Source organism: Giraffa tippelskirchi, chromosome 3, assembly GCF_054371585.1.
Source record: "Giraffa tippelskirchi isolate mGirTip1 chromosome 3, T2T-mGirTip1v1.2.pri, whole genome shotgun sequence".
Taxonomy (NCBI): Eukaryota; Metazoa; Chordata; class Mammalia; order Artiodactyla; family Giraffidae; genus Giraffa; species Giraffa tippelskirchi.
In genome coordinates, this window is record NC_137277.1 from 93161924 (window position 1) to 93182710 (window position 20787).

General features: G+C 36.4%; 1 protein-coding gene across 1 annotated transcript in view; it reads left to right on the forward strand.

The window, feature by feature from the left end:
* Positions 1-20787, forward strand: part of LOC145542439 (sodium channel protein type 3 subunit alpha-like) — a 180015-nt gene that overhangs the window by 146923 nt on the left and 12305 nt on the right. The window contains exons 21-23 of the mRNA XM_081581249.1: positions 6344-6464; positions 7598-7752; positions 8504-8677. Of these exons, the coding sequence (XP_081437375.1) occupies positions 6344-6464; positions 7598-7752; positions 8504-8677 (450 nt within the window). The remainder of the gene's footprint in view (positions 1-6343; positions 6465-7597; positions 7753-8503; positions 8678-20787) is intronic.

A 20787-nucleotide genomic window follows, 5' to 3' on the forward strand; every position in this document is an offset into this window, starting at 1 on the left:
GCTAGACGTGCCCAGCTGCTGTCTGCTGAATCGTGTGACACATCACAGCATGGTCAGGCAAGACGGGCAGTCCCAACACCACATTTGATTCTGCTAATGACTTTCCAGTTTAGTCTTTTTAGGCTTTTAAAAGCAATAATTGCATGCTCTATAGGATTTATATCTATTTTAAAATGATAGAAATGTTTAAAGTTCAATTTGAGAGCATGCACTTTTTTTCTGCTTTTGTTTCATTAAAATAAGACCACAACTTTTTGTTGTTGTTGATTCAGCCCTTATAAGTAAATTGTATTACCAAAATGAGCCTCGCAGGTTTTTTTTTTTTAATAGTATTGCCATTTTCAGATCATTATATTCAGATCTGTGAATATAATTTTCAACCATCCAATTTGTGTGCTCCAGATGAAAATGTTTGCTTTCATGTTTTGGGGGAAGCCTCTGTTAAAAAAAAAACAATAAAGTGATCATGAATTTTTGGATATGAAGGGCCATAGTCTGTATACATTTGGGCACCACATATCTTGGATTTTCATGTAGTTTGGAAAAGTTGTTAAGTCATGTGTCTGCAGAACCCTAAGCAATCATTATAAAGTAATTAAAAGATGAAAAGCAACATGATACAGGCTAGGAAAAATTCACTGCATCATGATCCTTAAGTAATTGGTTCAGTGTACCTGTTAGGTTTTTTTCCCTGATCTACATTAATTTCTCCCTGTATGTTCAACCCAAAACTGAGCAGGCAAAAAAGAAACTACTTTTGATTATTATTATTAACTATAGTTTTGTGAAGAGTAAAGGATATTTCCAAAAATTACTGTAGGCTTGTGGATGAAATAAATCTTTAGGTAATTCTCTTGACTCAACTTTTCCTGTTACTGGAATATCAGCCATAGTGAGTGTTCTTGAAAGGAAACTGAAAAGCAAAAGTGAAAAGTTCATGAGGATTAGCAGTTTTCAAGGCTTTTAGTGGGGAAAAAAAATCTAACTAGATCTTGTGGTTTGTCTCCAGGTTTAATTAATACATACTCTCTTCTTCTTTAGGAATAACTGAGAATTAACTGTAAAATGCAACAAATTCAGACATTAAATTATTAATAAAAAATAGAAAAAAATATGGTCCCTGGTGATTTATGTAATTTTACTTAGCAACGACTTTTTAGTTTTAGGAGTAAAACAGTATATTATTAGTCATTGAAGAAAATCTGATTATTTTTTCTTCACAAGCAGGGCAGAATTAAATGGTATTGGAAAATTACCTTTAACACAATGTTTGTAAAGATTCCCTCTTTTTCAAAGCCATTATGGAAACTTTGAAAATGATGCTTGACTGAAGGTCCCAAGCACGTACGTACCCCTCTGGAAAAGGCCCTGTGCTCTGTTTTCAGAATCTGGAGAGCAATGGGAAAAAAACCTCTAGCTTCCCATTTCTATTAGGTTCTCAGTGCCTTCCAAATGTTCTTTGTGAAATTGAATGTGAGACATTTCAAACCTATCTCGACCTTCAGGGAACGATTTTGGTGCTTCGGTTTATTTCTGCTAAAATAAAAAGTAGGGCAAGTTTAGATGGAAATTTTTGTATATCTTCCTAAGATAAACCATCTTTTCCTTTGCCTGCTGGATGTCCCTCTGCCTTACCCTTCAACCACCATATAATTAATTTCAATTTTCTATATTGTGTTCTTAGTAAGGCTCTTTCAAAATAAAAGGAGCATCAGGGTTGTTGCACAAAATATGCTGAGGTCAAACCAAATAGAGGTGGTTTATATTTTTCACCATTCAATGAGCAGTCCAGAAAAAAGAGTTGTTGGCTTTAGTCATGTTCTTCGTGCCTTGGAATAGCAGCCTCATGGTCTCACTGTGTGGCTACCTGTTCTTCAAGTGAGATATCCCAAGTCAAGATATGGATATGCATATCCAAAAGATCAGACTAAGGCCCTGAGAGATTGTATAACCAAAAGATTGTCTGCTTCTACTTGCAAGACGAAACCCAGAAGTTTTGAAAGAAATGGCTAGATTTTAAAGGCAATCTGTAATGGCTGAATCTTTTATTTTTGCCTTTTGAATCATACAGCAATTTGTGAGAGTCAAACATTTGATAGCTGATTGAAAATAAATGAAATGTGAGCGCATTTCGGTGGAAGTAGGCCAGTTGCTAACATTCTCTTCTATTTCTGAAAGTTAAATTTCACTATTTAATTGGATAAAAATTCAGAGCCATATTTGCCATAAGGGGGAATTTCTACATAAGTTCATGTTATCAGAGGGGAAATGGCCGTTTTGGGGGCTGATTTTGTCATTTCTTATGAGTTGTATTTGCAGCTAACCCTGAAAACTTGACATTCAGGTACCATGTCTTTGAGAACATGGTTCTTGGATCAGCGTGCAGCTTCCACAGCATTGCGCCAGGCTTCTGCTACAGCCAGGCATGTTTTCTGTGGCTGAATTAGGCCTGGAGAATGTTGCATCTTCAAACCTGCTTTCCAGTGTGCATTTGTAGAGCATAAGCCATCATCCCTCTGTAGACTTAGTAGTTTCTACAAGGGATGGAAGAATCTACCTAAGTGTCATAAAATATTGGACGGGTAGGGAGAAAATAGTACAAGAAAACAAGTAATGAGCTTGTACTATGTGGCTTTATATGGAAGCTTTCTACTGTTATGCCTATATACCTCATTACATTTTTCTGACTACTTTAGAACAAGTATTAATTTTAGTTATTTAGTATAGTCACCAAGTTCCTTGATGTGGAAAACTTCATTTCAGGTTTCTTTGGTTTGTTTTTTTTTTTCTGTTTATCATTGTAGTATCACAGCTATGGCAATTTAAAGAAAGTAAGTTATACTTTGTATTTATCATTAGTCACCTGCTTTTAAATTAGTTACATGCTTTTAAATAAATTTGGAAGTCATTTTGGTATGGCTATGATAAAATGTATCACAAATTACTCTCTATCAGAGTATGAATGCCAAAGTGTTGAATTTAATTAGAAGTGTTTAGATTGTGAAGATAGTATCATATCCATATACAGAATTTTAAATGCTTAAATAGTTTTCTAGGATATAAATTTTAAAATTTAAAAATACAAGAGTAAAATTCTGTATGTTTCCAGTGACTAAAACTTATCAGGCAATATATTTTAATTGGTAACTTGCTGCAACTTAATAAGAACACAGTCTAAGTTTTAATTTATAAATGTAGATAAATTCACAACTTTAAAATGTTTATATAATTGATACAGTATTTTTATAACTTCATAGGATAAAGTGTATGTACTTTCTTATGATAAAAATGGGGCCTAGGGAGACTACACCATGAATAAGCCTGACTCTCCAACTATCAAGATTAGCTTTATGTCAATTTCCACAGGAAAAGGAGCCTTCCACAAAGCACTTTTTAGTGACAAGAACACTAGCCTGCCAACTATTTTTTAAGCTATGGTGCATCAAGTCTCTGAACATTCCTTAAGGAGTTTTCCAGAGCATAAGATTGATGAGTTTATACTTACACTCAGAAAAACTCCTGGATAACAGTGATGCAATTCTTCATGTAAAATGGGTTTTGCTCATTTGAGAACAGAATTTGTTGTTATTGTTTAGTCCCTGTCTGTTTCCAAAAGACATGCTATGCTTCATAATGCCAGACAGACAGAGGTAAACTAGCTCACACACCGACCCTCTCTGCTTTACAATGTACATAACCTCCATAGACATTTAGAAAATTGAAATTATTCATATCCAAACATATATTAACCATATTCACAAAAGTTCACAATCTAAAGACAATGCCAACAACAAAGATACAGCCAGAGGTCAATATTTGGTAAATAGCAGAACTGTCATTCAGATTAATGGCTATCATTACTTGTGCTGTGAAGGATTTGCTTTAAATAAGTATTTGTACTTAAATATAAGACTCTTGTATAATATATAACAGAGAATTATAATGCAAAAATTGAACATTTCACAACTGTATTAGCAGTGGTAAAATAAGAAGTGAAGGGTGAGTATATTTTCTAAAGTTTTCAAATGGAAAAGTATATGTGTATTTTTGTGTATATACATATATGCTTATTACTTTCTTCCTTCAGATTTCTTTATTGAATGTCTGCCAATATTTTAGAGAAACATTTTGGAAATATGCTTTTATCACTAAAATATCATTAATTAAATAATTTTTATTCATTAAGAAAATGCATTTTCTAATAAAATTAAACCTCCTGTAAAGGCCACAACTGAGTTGTGTGTCAAAATGAAGAGATCAAATTATCTAAACACTATAATTCTCTCTATAAGAGTAATAACAAAATGCATTCACTCATTCATTTATTCATTTTTCATAAATTCAGCCTATTAATGTCTATTCTATGCTTGGATCTTTTGATGTATATATATATATGTGTGTATGTGTGTACATTCTAATATATATGTGTATATATGTACATAATTATACAATTTTATGTATATATATAAAATACACATATATATTTATGAGAATATTTGGTCAAAGCAAACAAGTAATATGGACAAAATGTTATATAAAATTTAACATGGAGAAATCATAATAAAGAAAAGCTTCATGGAGAGGGGATCATGACTGGGCTCAGAATAAATTCTTCAGCTTGGATTGGCCAAGAGGAAGAAGAAATATTAAGCTTTTTATAACTAACCTCAAAATAATTTGGTTCTTACTGGTTTTATTTATACAGTGGATATTATTGCTGCCACTCATGAAATGTCATAGTGTCCAACCTATAAACTAGTAAAACTGAAAGGGAAGAGTTATTTAGTATTTTCTTGGATTTACCAGAAGCTACTGCAATTCTGTTCAGCAGGAGCTTTCCTGGGATTTTCTTACAAAAATAAAGACATTCTGGCTATAAGAAGAGGAAAAATTCTGAGGGAAGAAAATATGTCTTGACCTTTCACCTCTACAGAAAGTAGAGGATTTTAATGGTAAAACTTTTTTACTGTAATGATCCTAAGAACCATCAGCCATAATTGATGGCTTATTCTCTCCTTAGCATACCTTGGACATGGAGATATTTTATTATAGAATTATATCTTGACTTAGGGTAACTTTCATAATATATTTAACTGGACATAGTTAACCTCATCCTCCAAGTAATACCACCGAAAGTATCACCTGGATATTACTCTTCAGTGTTCACATTATAAAGCATTAAACTAACATTTGCATGGTGATTTCAAAAAGCTAAGAATTTTGAGTCAGATATGCTCCAATATGACCTGTGTTTAGGTAGTCATTCAGGTATTTTTCAGTAACATGTTAACTCTTTCAGAGGGCTAGGGCAGAGTGACCCTACCTCTCAGTTACCAAAGTTAATGGGGCCTTTGAGACCATTAACATGTCCATGTTCTTTCATTCTAAAAGCTTTACATTGCCTGGTTGTGCTATATGTCACATCTTTGCATCACTTTTCATAAAGAATTCCACATCCATATTGTCTTCCCAAGTGGTATTAGAGTTTTTATAAGATATTTATTCTTGCAACACTAAAGTGGCTCTTCCTAGCCATGTGGCATGTCACAATGATTTATTTAAAGGAAAAATTCACAGCCTGATCACATGTTGAATTCAGAATACGCTCCTAGTGAAAGTCTATACAGATTCTGAGCAGTGTCATTCATGAAGAAATTTCCATTTCATTTAGAATTCTTTGGCAAGTACTGAATTCATTTAAGCAGTTCAAAAAAAGAGAGAGAGAGATCCATCATTTTTCAGCTTGTAAAGTAAGAAGAAAATTATGTAAGCCAGAGAAAAATATAGCACAAAGTTGAACTATAGTGACTGTGACTAATGTTAATCTGCCGCTCTTCCTTTCTAAAATTACAGAAACATAGACGGTAGTTATAGACAACTGGTAATGTTCTTTGCCCTCTGAAAATTTCCATTGGAAGAGTGGAAATAACAATTTGATCTGAAGCATTTTAATTAACATAATCAGTTGTGAATGTCAGTATACCAAACTTATCAAAGTATTCTCAATTTGGCCTGAGTGTTAATGTATTAAATTATTTTCATGTGGCATCCATAGACAAACAGAGATCATGAACAAGTTAATCAGTATAATTGCTCCTTTGCAAATCACCCACACTGAATGAATGCTCTCTAACCATTTTCTGTCTGAATCAAGTTAGTAGTTACGTTGTTTTGAATAATAGGACTTTATGTTAAATTATGAGTATAAAATTATCAGTACTGTTAAAAGAGCCAATACTATCACTACCACCACCATTTTTTTCACACTATGTCAGAGCATTTTCAAACTGATGGAATAAAAGGGAAGAAAAATCACATCTTTGCACTGGGGTTTTGTTTCCAGAAATTAAATGCAACCAGCTCATCTGAAGGAAGTACCGTTGATGTTGCTCCACCTCGAGAAGGTGAACAAGCTGAAATTGAACCCGAGGAGGACCTTAAACCAGAAGCTTGTTTTACTGAAGGTAAACAAGCTCTAATGTGGTTAAATGCATTCTCCCCTCTTTCCTTACAGAGACTAAATATACCTGACTTGAACGAAATATTTCAAAGAAACAGTGAAGGCATATTTATCTTTGTTTTGCTCTTTTCTTCCAAAAAGTTCATTTATCTGTATTTCCTAACTATACTATAGCAGTTACTGTGCCTGGACAATAAGATAATTTGACATGTCCTTTTTTTCATCCCCTAGAATGTGGAGAAGTGAACGCTAGGAGATAAATGGTATTCTGGAATATCTTCTCATTATTGATAAAGCAATCCCTTCAGATTTCACTGGCAATGTTGTGATTTGATTTATAGATGCTGCAATAACTATACCCCATCTCTTACAGTTTCAAATGTGGTTAATTTGTGCTGTGACCGGAGCTGTTGGGGGATATAGATGCATTGCAGAGCCTTGGCAGAGAGACCAAGTTATTCTCACAGCTACCAGTACAGTGTCCAGCACACAAATCAATAAAGATTTGCTGATTCAATGTGATTGGACTGAATCCCATAAGTAGTAACTCAGACAGTTAGAGCCCAAGAGTGGATGGAAGTTAGAAATAACATGAAAGCTAAGAGGGGGAGGACAAAGGAAGAGAGATACTGACTGACAAGATGAGTCATAGGTGTGACTAAGAAAAGCTCTGAGGTTGAAAATAAATAGCTTGGGAAAACTGACAGAGGATGATACCCAGGAAGACAGAGGGATTTTCCGTGTGAAAAGAAGTGAGTAAAAATCCGGGATCACATCAAAAAATGAATAAACAATTTGAACATGTAGTTTTTCCCCAAACCTCAAAGGTGTCCTTGTCTATGATTGGCTTTGAGGCAAAGAGAGATCCTATGCAGTGTTCAAGAATGGAACTGTTTATACTCAAGTAACTCGCAGTAAAGTAATTCCTTGAATTCTAGGTAGCTGGCTGATATGTAAGTCTGAGAATGATTCACTTTACAGGAGGGATGCTGAAAATAACTACGGAATGAAGTAGCCAGTTACTATATAAAATGATGATCTGAGACTAGGATGGGGAGGGAGCAACAAAGTTAATTTCTTCCTACCTAAGACGGAAGTATATTTTTCTAATTTATTACAATGTATGCTACCTTTTAGGATGTATTAAAAAGTTTCCATTCTGTCAAGTAAGTATAGAAGAAGGCAAAGGAAAAATCTGGTGGCATCTTCGGAAAACCTGCTACAGCATTGTTGAACACAACTGGTTTGAAACGTTCATTGTCTTCATGATCCTTCTCAGTAGTGGTGCTTTGGTGAGTATGACACAGAGTGGCAAGAATTAGGTTCTAGTGAAATAGCTTTACTTGAAAAATACCAGAAGCATACCCTTAGTTTAAGGAGCAAAACAAGAGGTACATCTACACTTTGCAGAGCTTGGCACTCAGGGTTTAACTATACAAAATTTAGTAAGGAATAAATCAGAACCATGAACAGCCAAATGGAATTTCTCATCTGGTATTTTTCTAACAGATGTTTTCCTCACTGAGACAACCATTTACAGGGATATTCTGTAACTACATTACCTACCATGTCAAATCCCATCCAGTTCTCCCTAACAGTCATAGTAACATTTATGGATTGATGGTAGATTTTTTTTTATGTCTAATCAATTTATTCTTTCAAAATGAGCCAGATTATTCAGAGCATCAGTGAAAGTAAGGTTAGAATAGGCCAAGTCTATCCCTTATTAACAGAACTTCTAGTTATTTTCTGAGTTTACATTGCTTCTCTAAAAGCATGTCTTTGTAGTAGTAATTGAGATAGAGATTATGGGGTGAGAGGCAGGGAAGAAAGCATATAGTAAATCAGTAAAGATATTGACATTTCCTTGCCAATATTTTCCATTAGCTTCAGTCTTTAGATTTTGTCTGGTTCCATGTCACTCTAATATTAGCCAATATTTATCAAATTAGTGCTTTGTGACAAATATACTACTTGCAATTTTATCAAGTATTTGGTGCAGGCAAGCCATTCAAGTAAAATAAAAACATTCTTGATTCACAGGCTTTTGAAGACATATACATTGAACAGCGAAAGACTATTAAAACCATGCTAGAATATGCCGACAAGGTCTTCACCTACATATTCATCCTGGAAATGCTTCTCAAATGGGTAGCTTATGGATTTCAGACATATTTCACTAATGCCTGGTGCTGGCTAGATTTCTTGATCGTCGATGTAAGTATCGCAAGTGATTTTTATAAAATTATTTTTAAAAAGGCAAGTTTGACATTTCATTTATTTCTATAATCAAAACCTTGACTTTGATTAGAACCTAGTTGCACTAATTCTGCCACAATTATGCAACGACATTTTAAAACCTACAGTAAATACAAAAATGAGGAAAGTCTCATGGGAAAGCAGTAGAAGGACAGTAGCACTGTCTTAACAATATGGACAGTGGTAAGAGAAAACACAGACATAGTTGTTCTATGCCACAAGCAGACAGCTCTTCTTTTTGTGAAAGTTAAGGGTCTCAAGGTAAGGAATATCTAAAAATCTGTTAATTGACAGGTGTAGCTTATTAAAAGCTCAATTGAAAAAAAAAGTTTCTCTAGGAGGTAAAATCAAGACAGCTTTGGGGCCAGGAAACTGTCAGGATTGCACTTTAATCCCTTACTAGAATGCATGCTGCTGAATAATGTTAAAATAACTTATTTACTGTATTCATTCAGCCACAAGCTGGAATGGATCTTAAAAAGTATCTAGACTTTATTTACACAGTTTTCTAAACAGTTTATTATAAATTAAAGCTTCAGTTTAAAGAATTCTCCTAAAATAACACAACTACTTAGTAACAAAGTTGAGATTAGTGTCTTAATTTCCTAATTCTCAATTCAGTGCTCCTTTGCCCTGTAGATTTCTCATCTAACTGGTACAAATGTTATATTTATATCTTCATGCTGGCTTTGGAACTCAGCATTTATAATCTCCAGCTTTTCCCTGAAATGATAGAACACAAAATATATAAGAATCTTCTCCGGTTCCAAAAAAAAAAAAAAATTGTCATGTATGAAGACCACTTACAAATGTGCCAGAACTTCTCCAGAAAATTCTAAAATTTCCTGAAATACTTTCATTTACTGAAAAATTTATATTCACTGAAATATTCATTACACTGTACTTTATTTCCATGTATTTCTCTCATATGGAAAGAATAAATATAATGCAAAAATCTATCAAGGTCTTGTATCATATTTGAATCCTTAGAAACCTAATATAGACACTTAATTATCTAGTGAATAATGTCAAAGAATGGTGCAAGTTACTTCCCTTTCAGTACATTTAAATTATTAATAGTAGAATGGAACTGGGTGCCTCTGGGCAAGTTATGTTATAGTAAATGAATCTATTTTCTTCTTTTTCCCAAAGAAGGGACTAAAATGCATGAATTAATGTAACCTCAACTAACAACTTAATCTCAGACCACTGGATCCAGTAAGCTAAAGTAAATGTAGAGTTAAAATAGTTTTTGAAAGTACAGGTAAAACATGCTTAAAACAGTTCACAGTCCATCGGGTATAATGCTCTAACAGTCACGGAAGGCTCAATAGGAAACAAAGCAAAACTCCCCAAACTGAAGTATATGTGAAGTAACTTCAAACTAGAAGAAACAGGCTTTTAAACTTTGAGCAACTTACCTATGTACAAATGTAATCTCTCCAATTCCCTACCTCCAAGTAAAGGTAGTATGCATTCATTAACATTCCATTAACATTCATTCATTTATCTAATAAAAATTCCGTACACTGGGCCACAAGCTATTTTAAATAAAGGAGATATGAATAAGACAAATCAAGTTCTATTAGATCTACAGGATTTAACACTCTAAGAGAAAGTGAAATAGACAGTAAAGATGTAAACAAATAAAATCCAAAAATAAGATAAAAGCAGATGATGATCACTGCTATGAAAGAAAACAGTGTAATGAGATAGAGAAGGACTACAGAATGGGAGGTGGAGGAGAGTATTAACCAGAGTGTCTATGGAAGGTGTCTTTTGGGAAGATAAATAAGAAAGAGTGTCTTAGTCCATTTGGTCTGCTGTAACAGAGTATCGTGGCTTCCCTGGTGGCACAGTAGTAAGAATCTGCCTGCAATCCAGGAGACATAGTTTTGATCCCTGGGTTGGGAAGAACCCCTGAAGTAGGAAATGGTAACCCACTCCAGGATTCTTGCTTGGAAAATTCCATGGACAAAGAAGCCTGATGGGCTACAGTTCATGGGGTCACAAAGAGTTGGACATGACTGAGCACACACACACACTCAACAGAATATCATAGATGTAGTGACTTATAAACAGCAGAATTCATTTTTTGCTGTTCTGAAGGCTGCAAAGCCCCAGAAAAAAGCACCAGCAGATTCGGTGTCTGGTGAGAGCCCACTTCATGATTCATAGGCAGCAGTCTTCTCACTGTGTCTTCACATGGAGGAAGGGGCAAACAAGCTCTCTGGGGTGTCTTTTATATGTCAAGGCACTAATCCCACCCATGAGGGCTCTGCCTTCCTGACCTAATCCCCTCCAAAGACTCTCCAAATACCTTCACACTAGGGACTAGGTTTCAACATATGAATTTGGGGGATACATAAACATTGTCTATAACAATGGGCCAGTCATTTGAATACCTGAGGGAATAGAAAAAAGCAATCTCATGATCCTGAAGTATGAGCCAAGGACGCTCAAGAGACAGAAAGAAAACTGGTGTGCTTGTGTGTGATGAAACACAGGCAATAGTAATAGATGCTGATTTCAGAAAGGTACCCGAGGGCCATGGTAAGAAGTTCATGTTTTACTGTTTTGATGTGTGCTTGGTCACTCAGTCGTGTCCGACTCTTTGCAACCCCATGATTGTAGCCCGCCTAGCTCCTCTGTTCATGGAATTTTTCAGGCAAGAATACTGGAGCAGGTTGCCTTTTCCTACTCCAGGGGATCTTCTCAACCCAGGGATCGAACCTGTGTCTTTTGTGTCTCCTGCAGTGGCAGGTGGGTTCTTTACCACTGTGCCACCTGTGAAGCTCCAATACTACATCGTAGCCAAAAAGCCGAGAATTTAATGTATACTGATTTAATGTATACTGATTATAGTTACAATGGGAAACTCAAGGGAGGGATGGTGAGCATGGATCTGTTCTACTGTTCTTAAATGATCACATCTGGCTATGGAGAAGGAACAGCGAAAAAGTCAAACCAGGGAGACCAATGAGGGAACTGTGTTAATGGTCTAGGAAAGAAGAAGATTATGTCTCAGACTAATGTGGTTAAGACTTACTGGTGAACTGGATGTATAGTATGAAGAAAAAGGAGATTCAAAAAAGATTTTTTTTAATCTTAACAAATGGGTAGAAGATGAAACCATTAACTGGAATCAGGAAAATCAGAAAACAGGCTTGACTGGACAAGCAGATGGTAGATGGAAGAGGGATGTACTAAGTTTGAGATGCCAACTAGACATTCAAGAGTATAAGGTGAGGTTTACACAAGTCTTGGGTTCTGAAGAGAAGTTAACACCCGATTATGAATTGAGAAGTCATCAGGAAGTAGATGGTTTTTGAAGTCATGAATCAACTGGATCAGCTCACCTAGGCAGAGAATGCAACATGACAAACACAAGAGCCCAGACAAAACTCTAGGGACACTTCAACTTTTAAAAGTTACACAAAAAACAAGAAACCAGTAAACCAGATTGAGAAGTAGCAATTAGAAGAAAAAGGAAAACAGAATATACATGGTATCATAGAAGTTCAGAGGATCAATTTAGTCAAAGGCTGCAAGGAAGGCAAGTGACATGAGTACTGAGAAATGACATTAGATTTGGCAGAATGGATGTCATTGGTGTCATGGTTAAGAGATGTCTCACGGAAGTGATGGGAATAGAGTACTAGAAATATTGGGAAAATTGAGGAAAGAATGGAGGTGAGGAGACAGAAACAGCAAGTATGATAATTCTGGTTGAAATCAGGTCGGACAAGTTAAACCATGTCTTTCTTTGCCAGAATGCCATACTCGATGGACCACTTTTTCTGATTCTGTATAATTTTCTTCTCCTATGCAAAAGCCAAAAGATATTATCTTCATATGAAAACCAAACTATCCTGTATTATGACTATATAAGCTATATTTTAGATGCTATTATTATCCACAGGCACTCTGTCTATCAGATCTAGTCCCTTAAATCTATTTGTCACTTCTACTGTATACTCATAAGGGATTTGGTCTAGGTCATACCTGAATGGACTAGTGGTTTTCCCTACTTTCTTCAATTTAAGTCTGAATTTGGCAATAAGGAGTTCATGATCTGAGCCACAGTCAGCTCCCGGTCTTGTTTTTGCTGACTGTGTAGAGCTTCTCCATCTTTGGCTGCAAAGAATATAATCAATCTGATTTCGCAGTTGACCATCTGGTGATGTCCATGTGTAGAGTCTTCTCTTGTGTTGTTGGAAGAGAGTGTTTGCTATTACCAGTGCGTTATCTTGGCAAAACTCTATTAGCCTTTGCCCTGCTTCATTCTGTACTCAAAGGCCAAACTTGCCTGTTACGCCAGGTGTTTCTTGACTTCCTACTTTTACATTCCAGTCCCCTATAATGAAAAGGACATCTTTTTTGGGTGTTAGTTCTAGAAGGTCTTGTAGGTCTTCATAGAACCGTTCAACTTCAGCTTCTTCAGCATTACTGGTCGGGGCATAGACTTGGATTACTGTGATATTGAATGGTTTGCCTTGGAAACGAACAGAGATCATTCTATCATTTTTGAGATTGCATCCAAGTACTGCCTTTCAGACTCTTTTGTTGACCATGATGGCTACTCCATTTCTTCTAAGGGATTCTTGCCCACAGTAGTGGATATAATGGTCATCTGAGTTAAATTCACCCATTCCAGTCCATCTTAGTTCGCTGATTCCTAGAATGTTGACATTCACTCTTGCCATCTCCTGTTTGACCACTTCCAATTTGCCTTGATTCATGGACCTAACATTCCAGGTTCCTATGCAATATTGCTCTTTACAGCATCGGACTTTGCTTCTATCACCAGTCACATCCACAGCTGGGTATCGTTTTTGCTTTGGCTCCATCCCATCATTCTTTCTGGAGTTATTTCTCCACTGATCTCCAGTAGCATATTGGTCACTTACTGACCTGGGGAGTTCATCTTTTGGTGTCCTATCTTTTTGCCTTTTCATACTGTTCATGGGGTTCTCGAGGCAAGAATACTGAAGTGGTTTGCCATGCCCTTCTCCAGTGGACCACATTCTGTCAGACCTCTCCACAATGACCCATCCGTTTTGGGTGGCCCCACACGGCATGGCTTAGTTTCACTGAGATAGACACGGAGTGCCTGATGAACTATGGACAGAGGTTCGTGACATTGTACAGGAGACAGGGATCAAGAAAATCCCCATGGAAAAGAAATGCAAAAAAGCAAAACGGCTGTCTGAGGAGGCCTTACAGATAGCTGGGAAGAGAAGAGAAGCAAAAAGCAAAGGAGAAAAGGAAAGATATTACCATCTGAATGCAAAGTTCCAAAGAATAGCAAGGAGAGATAAGAAAGCCTTCCTCAGTGATCAATGCAAAGAAATAGAGAAAAACAACAGATTGGGAAAGACTAGAGATCTCTTCAAGAAAATTAGAGATACCAAAGGAACATTTCATGCAAAGATAGGCTCGATAAAGGACAAAAATGGTATAGACCTAACAGAAGCAGAAGATATTAAGAAGAGGTGGCAAGAATACACAGAAGAACTGTACAAAAAAGATCTTCACGACCCAGATAATCACAATAGTCTGATCACTCACCTAGAGCCAGACATCTAGGAGTGTGAAGTCAAGTGGGCCTTAGAAAGCATCACTACAAACAAAGCTAGTGGAGGTGAGGGAATTCCAGTTGAGCTATTTCAAATCCTGAAAGATGATGCTGTGAAAGTGCTGCACTCGATATGCCAGCAAATTTGGAAAACTCAGCAGTGGCCACAGGACTGGAAAAGGTCAGCTTTCATTCCAATCCCAAAGAAAGGCAATGCCAAAGAATGCTCAAACTACCGCACCATTGCACTCATCTCACATGCTAGTAAAGTAATGCTCAAAATTCTCCAAGCCAGGCTTCAGCAATACATGAACCGTGAACTTCCAGATGTTCAAGCTGGTTTTAGAAAAGACAGAGGAACCAGAGATCAAATTGCCAACATCCAATGGATCATCGAAAAAGCAAGAGAGTTCCAGAAAAACGTCTATTTCTGCTTTATTGACTATGCCAAAGCCTTTGACTGTGTGGATCACAATAAACCGTGGAAAATTCTGAAAGAGATGGGCATACCAGACCATCTGACCTGTCTCTTGAGAAACCTGTATGCAGGTCAGGAAGCAACAGTTAGAACTGGACATGGAACAACAGACTGGTTCCAAATAGGAAAAGGAGTACGTCAAGGCTGTATATTGTCACCCTGCTTATTTAACATATATGCAGAGTACATCATGAGAAACACTGGGCTGGAAGAAACACAAGCTGGAATCAAGATTGCCGGGAGAAATATCAATAACCTCAGATATGCAAATGACACCACCCTTATGGCAGAAAGCAAAGAAGAACTAAAGAGCCTCTTGATGAAAGTGAAAGAGGAGAGTGAAAAAGTTGGCTTGAAGCTCAACATTCAGAAAACTAAGATCATGGCATCTGGTCCCATCACTTCTTGGGAAATAGATGGGGAAACAGTGGAAACAGTGTCAGACTTTATTTTGGGGGGCTCCAAAATCACTGCAGATGGTGATTGCAGCCATGAAATTAAAAGACGCTTACTCCTTGGAAGGAGGGTTATGGCCAACCTAGATAGCATATTTAAAAGCAGAGATATTACTTTGCCAACAAAAGTCTGTCTAGTTAAGGCTATGGTTTTTCCAGTGGTCATGTATGGATATGAGAGTTGGATGGTGAAGAAAGCTGAGCACCGCAGAATTGATGCTTTTGAACTGTGGTGTTGGAGAAGACTCTTGAGAGTCCCTTGGACTGCAAGGAGATCCAATCAATCCATCCTAAAGGAGATCAATCCTGTGTGTTCATTGGAAGGATGATGTTGAAGCTGAAACTCCAATACTTTGGCCACCTCATGCAAAGAGTTGACTCATTGGAAAAGACCCTAATGCTGGGTAGGATTGGGGGCAGGAGGAGAAGGGGATGACAGAGGATGATATGGTTGGATGGCATCACTGACTCGATGGACATGGGTTTGGGTAGACTACAGGAGTTGGTGATGGACAGAGAGGCCTGGCATGCTGCAATTCATGGGGTCTCAAAGAGTCGGACACGACTGAGCGACTGAACTGAACTGATTATCCACAGAATGAACTGAACATGCATTAAATTGATCATAGTTTATGGGGAAAAAATCACATTTCTTTTACTCCTTACAGATTTTTGCATAAATTTCATCTCTAAGAAATACACTGGGTACCTATTGTGACAACTTCAAATTTGGTTCTAAATTATTCTGAGGTGCTAAGTGTCCAAAACACACTCCAGGTAAAGATTTGGCTATCATGAAATATTTATTGCCCGCAAGTGATTTCCACTTTATAGACAGCAGAGGTTACTGATGTGGCTTAAATGGATGCTTGATATCTGCTACTCAGACATCCTGCTTGCTCAAGTGCTCCTTAGAATCCTCATCAGCTGCTCTGATGAAGTGAACAAAAGCAGAATAGGGACATTTTCTGATTCTAATGTGTATTTTCAATTGTCATCAACCTCTACAATCTGGTAACCCTCACCTTAGTTCTTAACATTTATTCTTGACATATCAGCATCCTCAATAAAGAAGCCAGAATTGTTACTGCTATTAGTAGCCACAATAAGATGCCTAGCACTTCCTGTGGGAATAGCACAGATTAAGAGCCTTACCTAATAATAGAGAACATTGGTAACTTTGATTTAATGCTTATTGTGTACAACTGTTGCTAAAATCACTTTATATATATTAATTCACTTAATCTTCAAAACTCTGTAAGTTAGAAACCATAGTTAGTCCCATTTTGCAGATGAGGAAACTAAGGCAAAGAAAGGTTGTTGTTGTAAACGCAGTAAATAAGAAAGGCTTGGTGGCTCAGATGGTAAAGAATCTGCCTGCAATACAGGAGACCCAGGCTTGATTCCTGGGTCAGGAAGATCCCCTGGAGAAGGGAATGGCTACCCACTCCAGTATTCTTGTCTGAAGTGGACAGAAGAGCCTAGTGGGCTACAGTCCATGGGCTACGTCCACGGGCTACGTCCACATAGCTACAGCTACAAGAGTTGGACACGACTGAGTGACTAACACTACTAAGAAAGAGGCTAAGCTGGTTTTGTAACCAAGGAGTCTGGCTCTAATGACCCTGCTTCCTAACCCCCTACATTACAAATCTCATTGTCAGTATCTCTTTTTAATAATATATTATTAATCCTCAACAATCCTGTGATGTAATTCTTACTATTACCTCTACTTTGCTATTAATAAAATGAGGTTTATAAAATAAGATTTAGAGATGTCACACAGCTATAGGTAACAGAGATACCTCTAGCGCGGTGCTCCTTCTTTGTTCTGTGTTTTGCAGCAGAGCCCAGATAAATTTAAAGATCAAAAGGTTCACACCAGTCAAAAAGTTCTCACATTACACTCTGAAGATGGCTGCCTTTCGCAATGGTGAATGAAAACAATAAGATGTCTTACCAATACATACCCGCCATGAATTTTACCTGCAGATCTTGTGGGAAGATTTGATTAAATTAAAAGAACTTTGAGATAAAAGAACTGGATAGCTATAAATTACTGTCATTTCATATCAATTTCTGGTCTCTCAGACATAGTTCTATGTAAACAGTCTAGCATGTGCTTTGGCTTTTTCTGCAAATGCCTTGTGGTAGAAATGACTCACTTTGCTCCTTTTTGGGAAGTGTCTAATTCTTTTACCATTATCAATGTAATAATAAGAAAAATTTTTCATTGGCTAGGTTTAAAGAAATAATCCTATTAACAGCATAAATTCTGTGTTCCATTTTTAAAAAGACTATAAGTTTTAGCACAATTCTGGTCTTTCCTTAAACCCCATTCACATTTCTAATTGCCTCCCAGATAATACCTACTGATACTCCTCCTGACTGAGTACATTCATTACTTTTACCTTACAATCACGCATTTCTTCCTGAATGTCTTGTTTAGTCTGGTAGTAGTGTTTTTATGAAGCTAAGCTAAATGTCCTATCTTTAGCCTCTCCCTCTCTTTTACCCTTCACAGTCAATCAGCAAATTCTACTCCAGATTACCAAATGAAAAATGAATTGGAGGGCTGAACCCTTCTCTCCAACACCATACCAACACCACAATGATTAGCTATACCAAGCAATGGCTTTCTAGGGAGATCCACATGGCTCTTTCTTTTTCTAAAAGCATTCCCGTGAGAGATTATACAAGTTCATCACTGCTAAGATTCTGAGCATGAAAGTGAAGGCAGATAAGGGTTCTCATGTATAATATTAATAATGACTAATCTTTGCCTTAATTCATTTAATCATCACAACCACCACTGAGGCATTCACTGTTATGATCTCAATTTTGTAGATGAAGAAACTGAGACATGGAAAAATTCCTTACCTATTAATTTATTATATATTGGGTTGGCCAAAAAGTTCAATCAGAAAGGTCATTCGATTTTTCTGTATAGAAAAATCCGAATGAAATTTTTGGCCAACCTGATAACATATGTTCATTATGTAAAATGTCAAAAACAACTCTTATTTTCTTAGAAATAATGATAATTAAACCTAAGGATAGATTCCCAATTATTAATACATACCCCATAAGTAATCATGCTATCAATCAGACCAGCACTCAAGTATTTTCCCAGTAGAGTGAGTACTTGATTAAAGATGATATATTCATTAGTAAAGTTACTGTGATTTATCTTTCTAACGTGAATAACATATTGTGTTATATTACTTTAATCGTCTTGAAATTACTGAATCATAGAATTCCAGGCAAGAAAGCAAACTTAGAAATCACCTGATTCAAAGTCCTCCTTTTATTAAGATAAATGGTGTCTGAAATATTTAAATGAAATTCCTATGGAACCCATGGTATCTATATTCCACAGGGCAGTTCAGTGACGTACCACCAGAATTTACTCATCCGTTCCCCAGGAATGAGCACTAAGGTTATCTCCAGTTTCCCTCTGCCATAAACAAAACCATAATTACTGAGATGCCTTTACATGTCTGGTGAGCACTGTGAATTTCCTGTGCTTAGTCGCTATTTGACTAAGTCATGTTTGACTCTTTGCAATCCCATAGACTGTGGCCCACCAGGCTCCTCTGTCCATGGGGATTCTCCAGGCAAGAATACTGGAGTGGGTTGCCATGCTCTCCTCTGAATTTCCGAGTCGTGTAAAAAGCTATAGACAAATAAATAAACTGCAAAAACCTATAATAAAAGTAGAAAAATGTCAAAAGTAAAAAGCAGCCCTGAGTTACAAACACTCCTAATATAAAAATGTAAGAACTCTCATTCCTGACTGGTGATGCATACGAACTGCTCTTCATTTCTCAGACACTGGATGGTCTTCACTCCATTCCTACTATAAACATTACCCATCGCAGCTGAAGAATCTTGCCATCTCCACTATCCCCAATCTCCCATCTTTGCCAAGAGCCCTCTGCCATCACTTCCATGGACACTTTGTACCTGTCCCTCACCACTACCTGAGCCCTTTTTAGGAGCTGTATATCTGACAATAAACAGGACTGTTCTGGGCTGAAAGGGAGGAGATATGCACCTAGCAATCTGAAATTTTAGGTGCCCTGCTCTCGGAAATACTGAGTTAGTCTACAGGCTGTTTAAACCCTATGATAGTATTAATGTAAAATCCTCCATTGTATGATGTATTAAAGAGGCTTTTGTGGTCTAACAGGGTAACCCAACCACAATGCAGATTATTGTTGCTATGTTCTGACCTCTGTAGCAAATTCAGATTTTACTTTGTAAGCCACGAAGGAGTATTACTCCATTCTGCTCTCTAGCAGAGCTGGGGAGAAGTGGATGATGGCAGTCAAGAATGCCCAGCTTCCCTATGTAGAGACTTTGAATCAATTCAGTTCTCAGTGCCATTCATTACCCCCTGTTTTAAGAGAACATGGTGCCTCCAGGTCCAGAACCTTTTCAGAGCCCACTAGAAAAATTTGACTTACCTCTGCAAGCACTTGGGTTTCTGCTGCTGCTTTTGCTCTGTGGAGAAAGTGATCATTCCAGTGTATTTTATTTTTTAAAAAACTCCAAAATTTTTTAAAAATTTCTTCCTTCTTGTCCCTTGGTGCATTCTCTGTGTGTATTTTGCTTTCCTTCTAGTTGAATTTCAACAAGGAGTATAAATAAATGTGCTGTTCAAACAAATATATTAAAATGAAAGTTTAGAGGGAATTTGTATGTTATGGTTAATGACCTTTTTGTTACTGATTAGTAGGACTTCTTTTTACATTAAGGAAGTTTACTATTTCGTCACATGTGGTATGACTGTTTTGCCGACTGGGGCTTTTGTCTTTTGAGCTTTTTTTGTCATGTAAAAAGGTTTTCATTTGATTTAGTCAAATATATCAGCCTTTTTTCCTCCCTTTTTGGCTTTTCTTATGCTTATAAAGACCATTTGCTTTAAGATTATTAAAACATTTTCTCATGCTTTTTCTCTCAATTTTTTTGAGTTTTGTTTCTTTATTCATTTTTATGTTTTAATTTTTGATCAATCTAGAACTTATTTTGGTGTAAGGTGTAAGGACAATTCTATTGTCCTTGAAATGATTTTGACATTTTAAAACATTTCAAAATGTCCCCCTTGTTTCTTTCACCTCTCTTTTAAAATACTACCATTTTCTATACGCTAAAACTTGGTATGCCAGTATGCCTTGGGTCCAATTTAGATTTGTTTCATTCACTTCTTTGTTTATTTATATGACAGCTTTCATTATTAAAGATCCTATAGTTAGCTTTAATAGTGGGTGGAATTTGTCCTTTCTGATTGCTCTTCTTAAAACAATAATATTTTAGATTATTCTTGTAGTGTTTTTTCTTTATAATATTTTAAAGTTTATGCAGTTTCAAAAGACACATATGAACTTTAAAAAATTAATATGAAAAATACATTAGTCAGAACCTAAAATAATTATATTATTGTTTATAATAGTTTTCATTTTATTCTGATTTTTTTAGGTCAACATTAACATATATGTAAATAATGACTTCTACTTTTCTAATTGTTTTAGCTCTTATTTCTTTTTACAGAAAG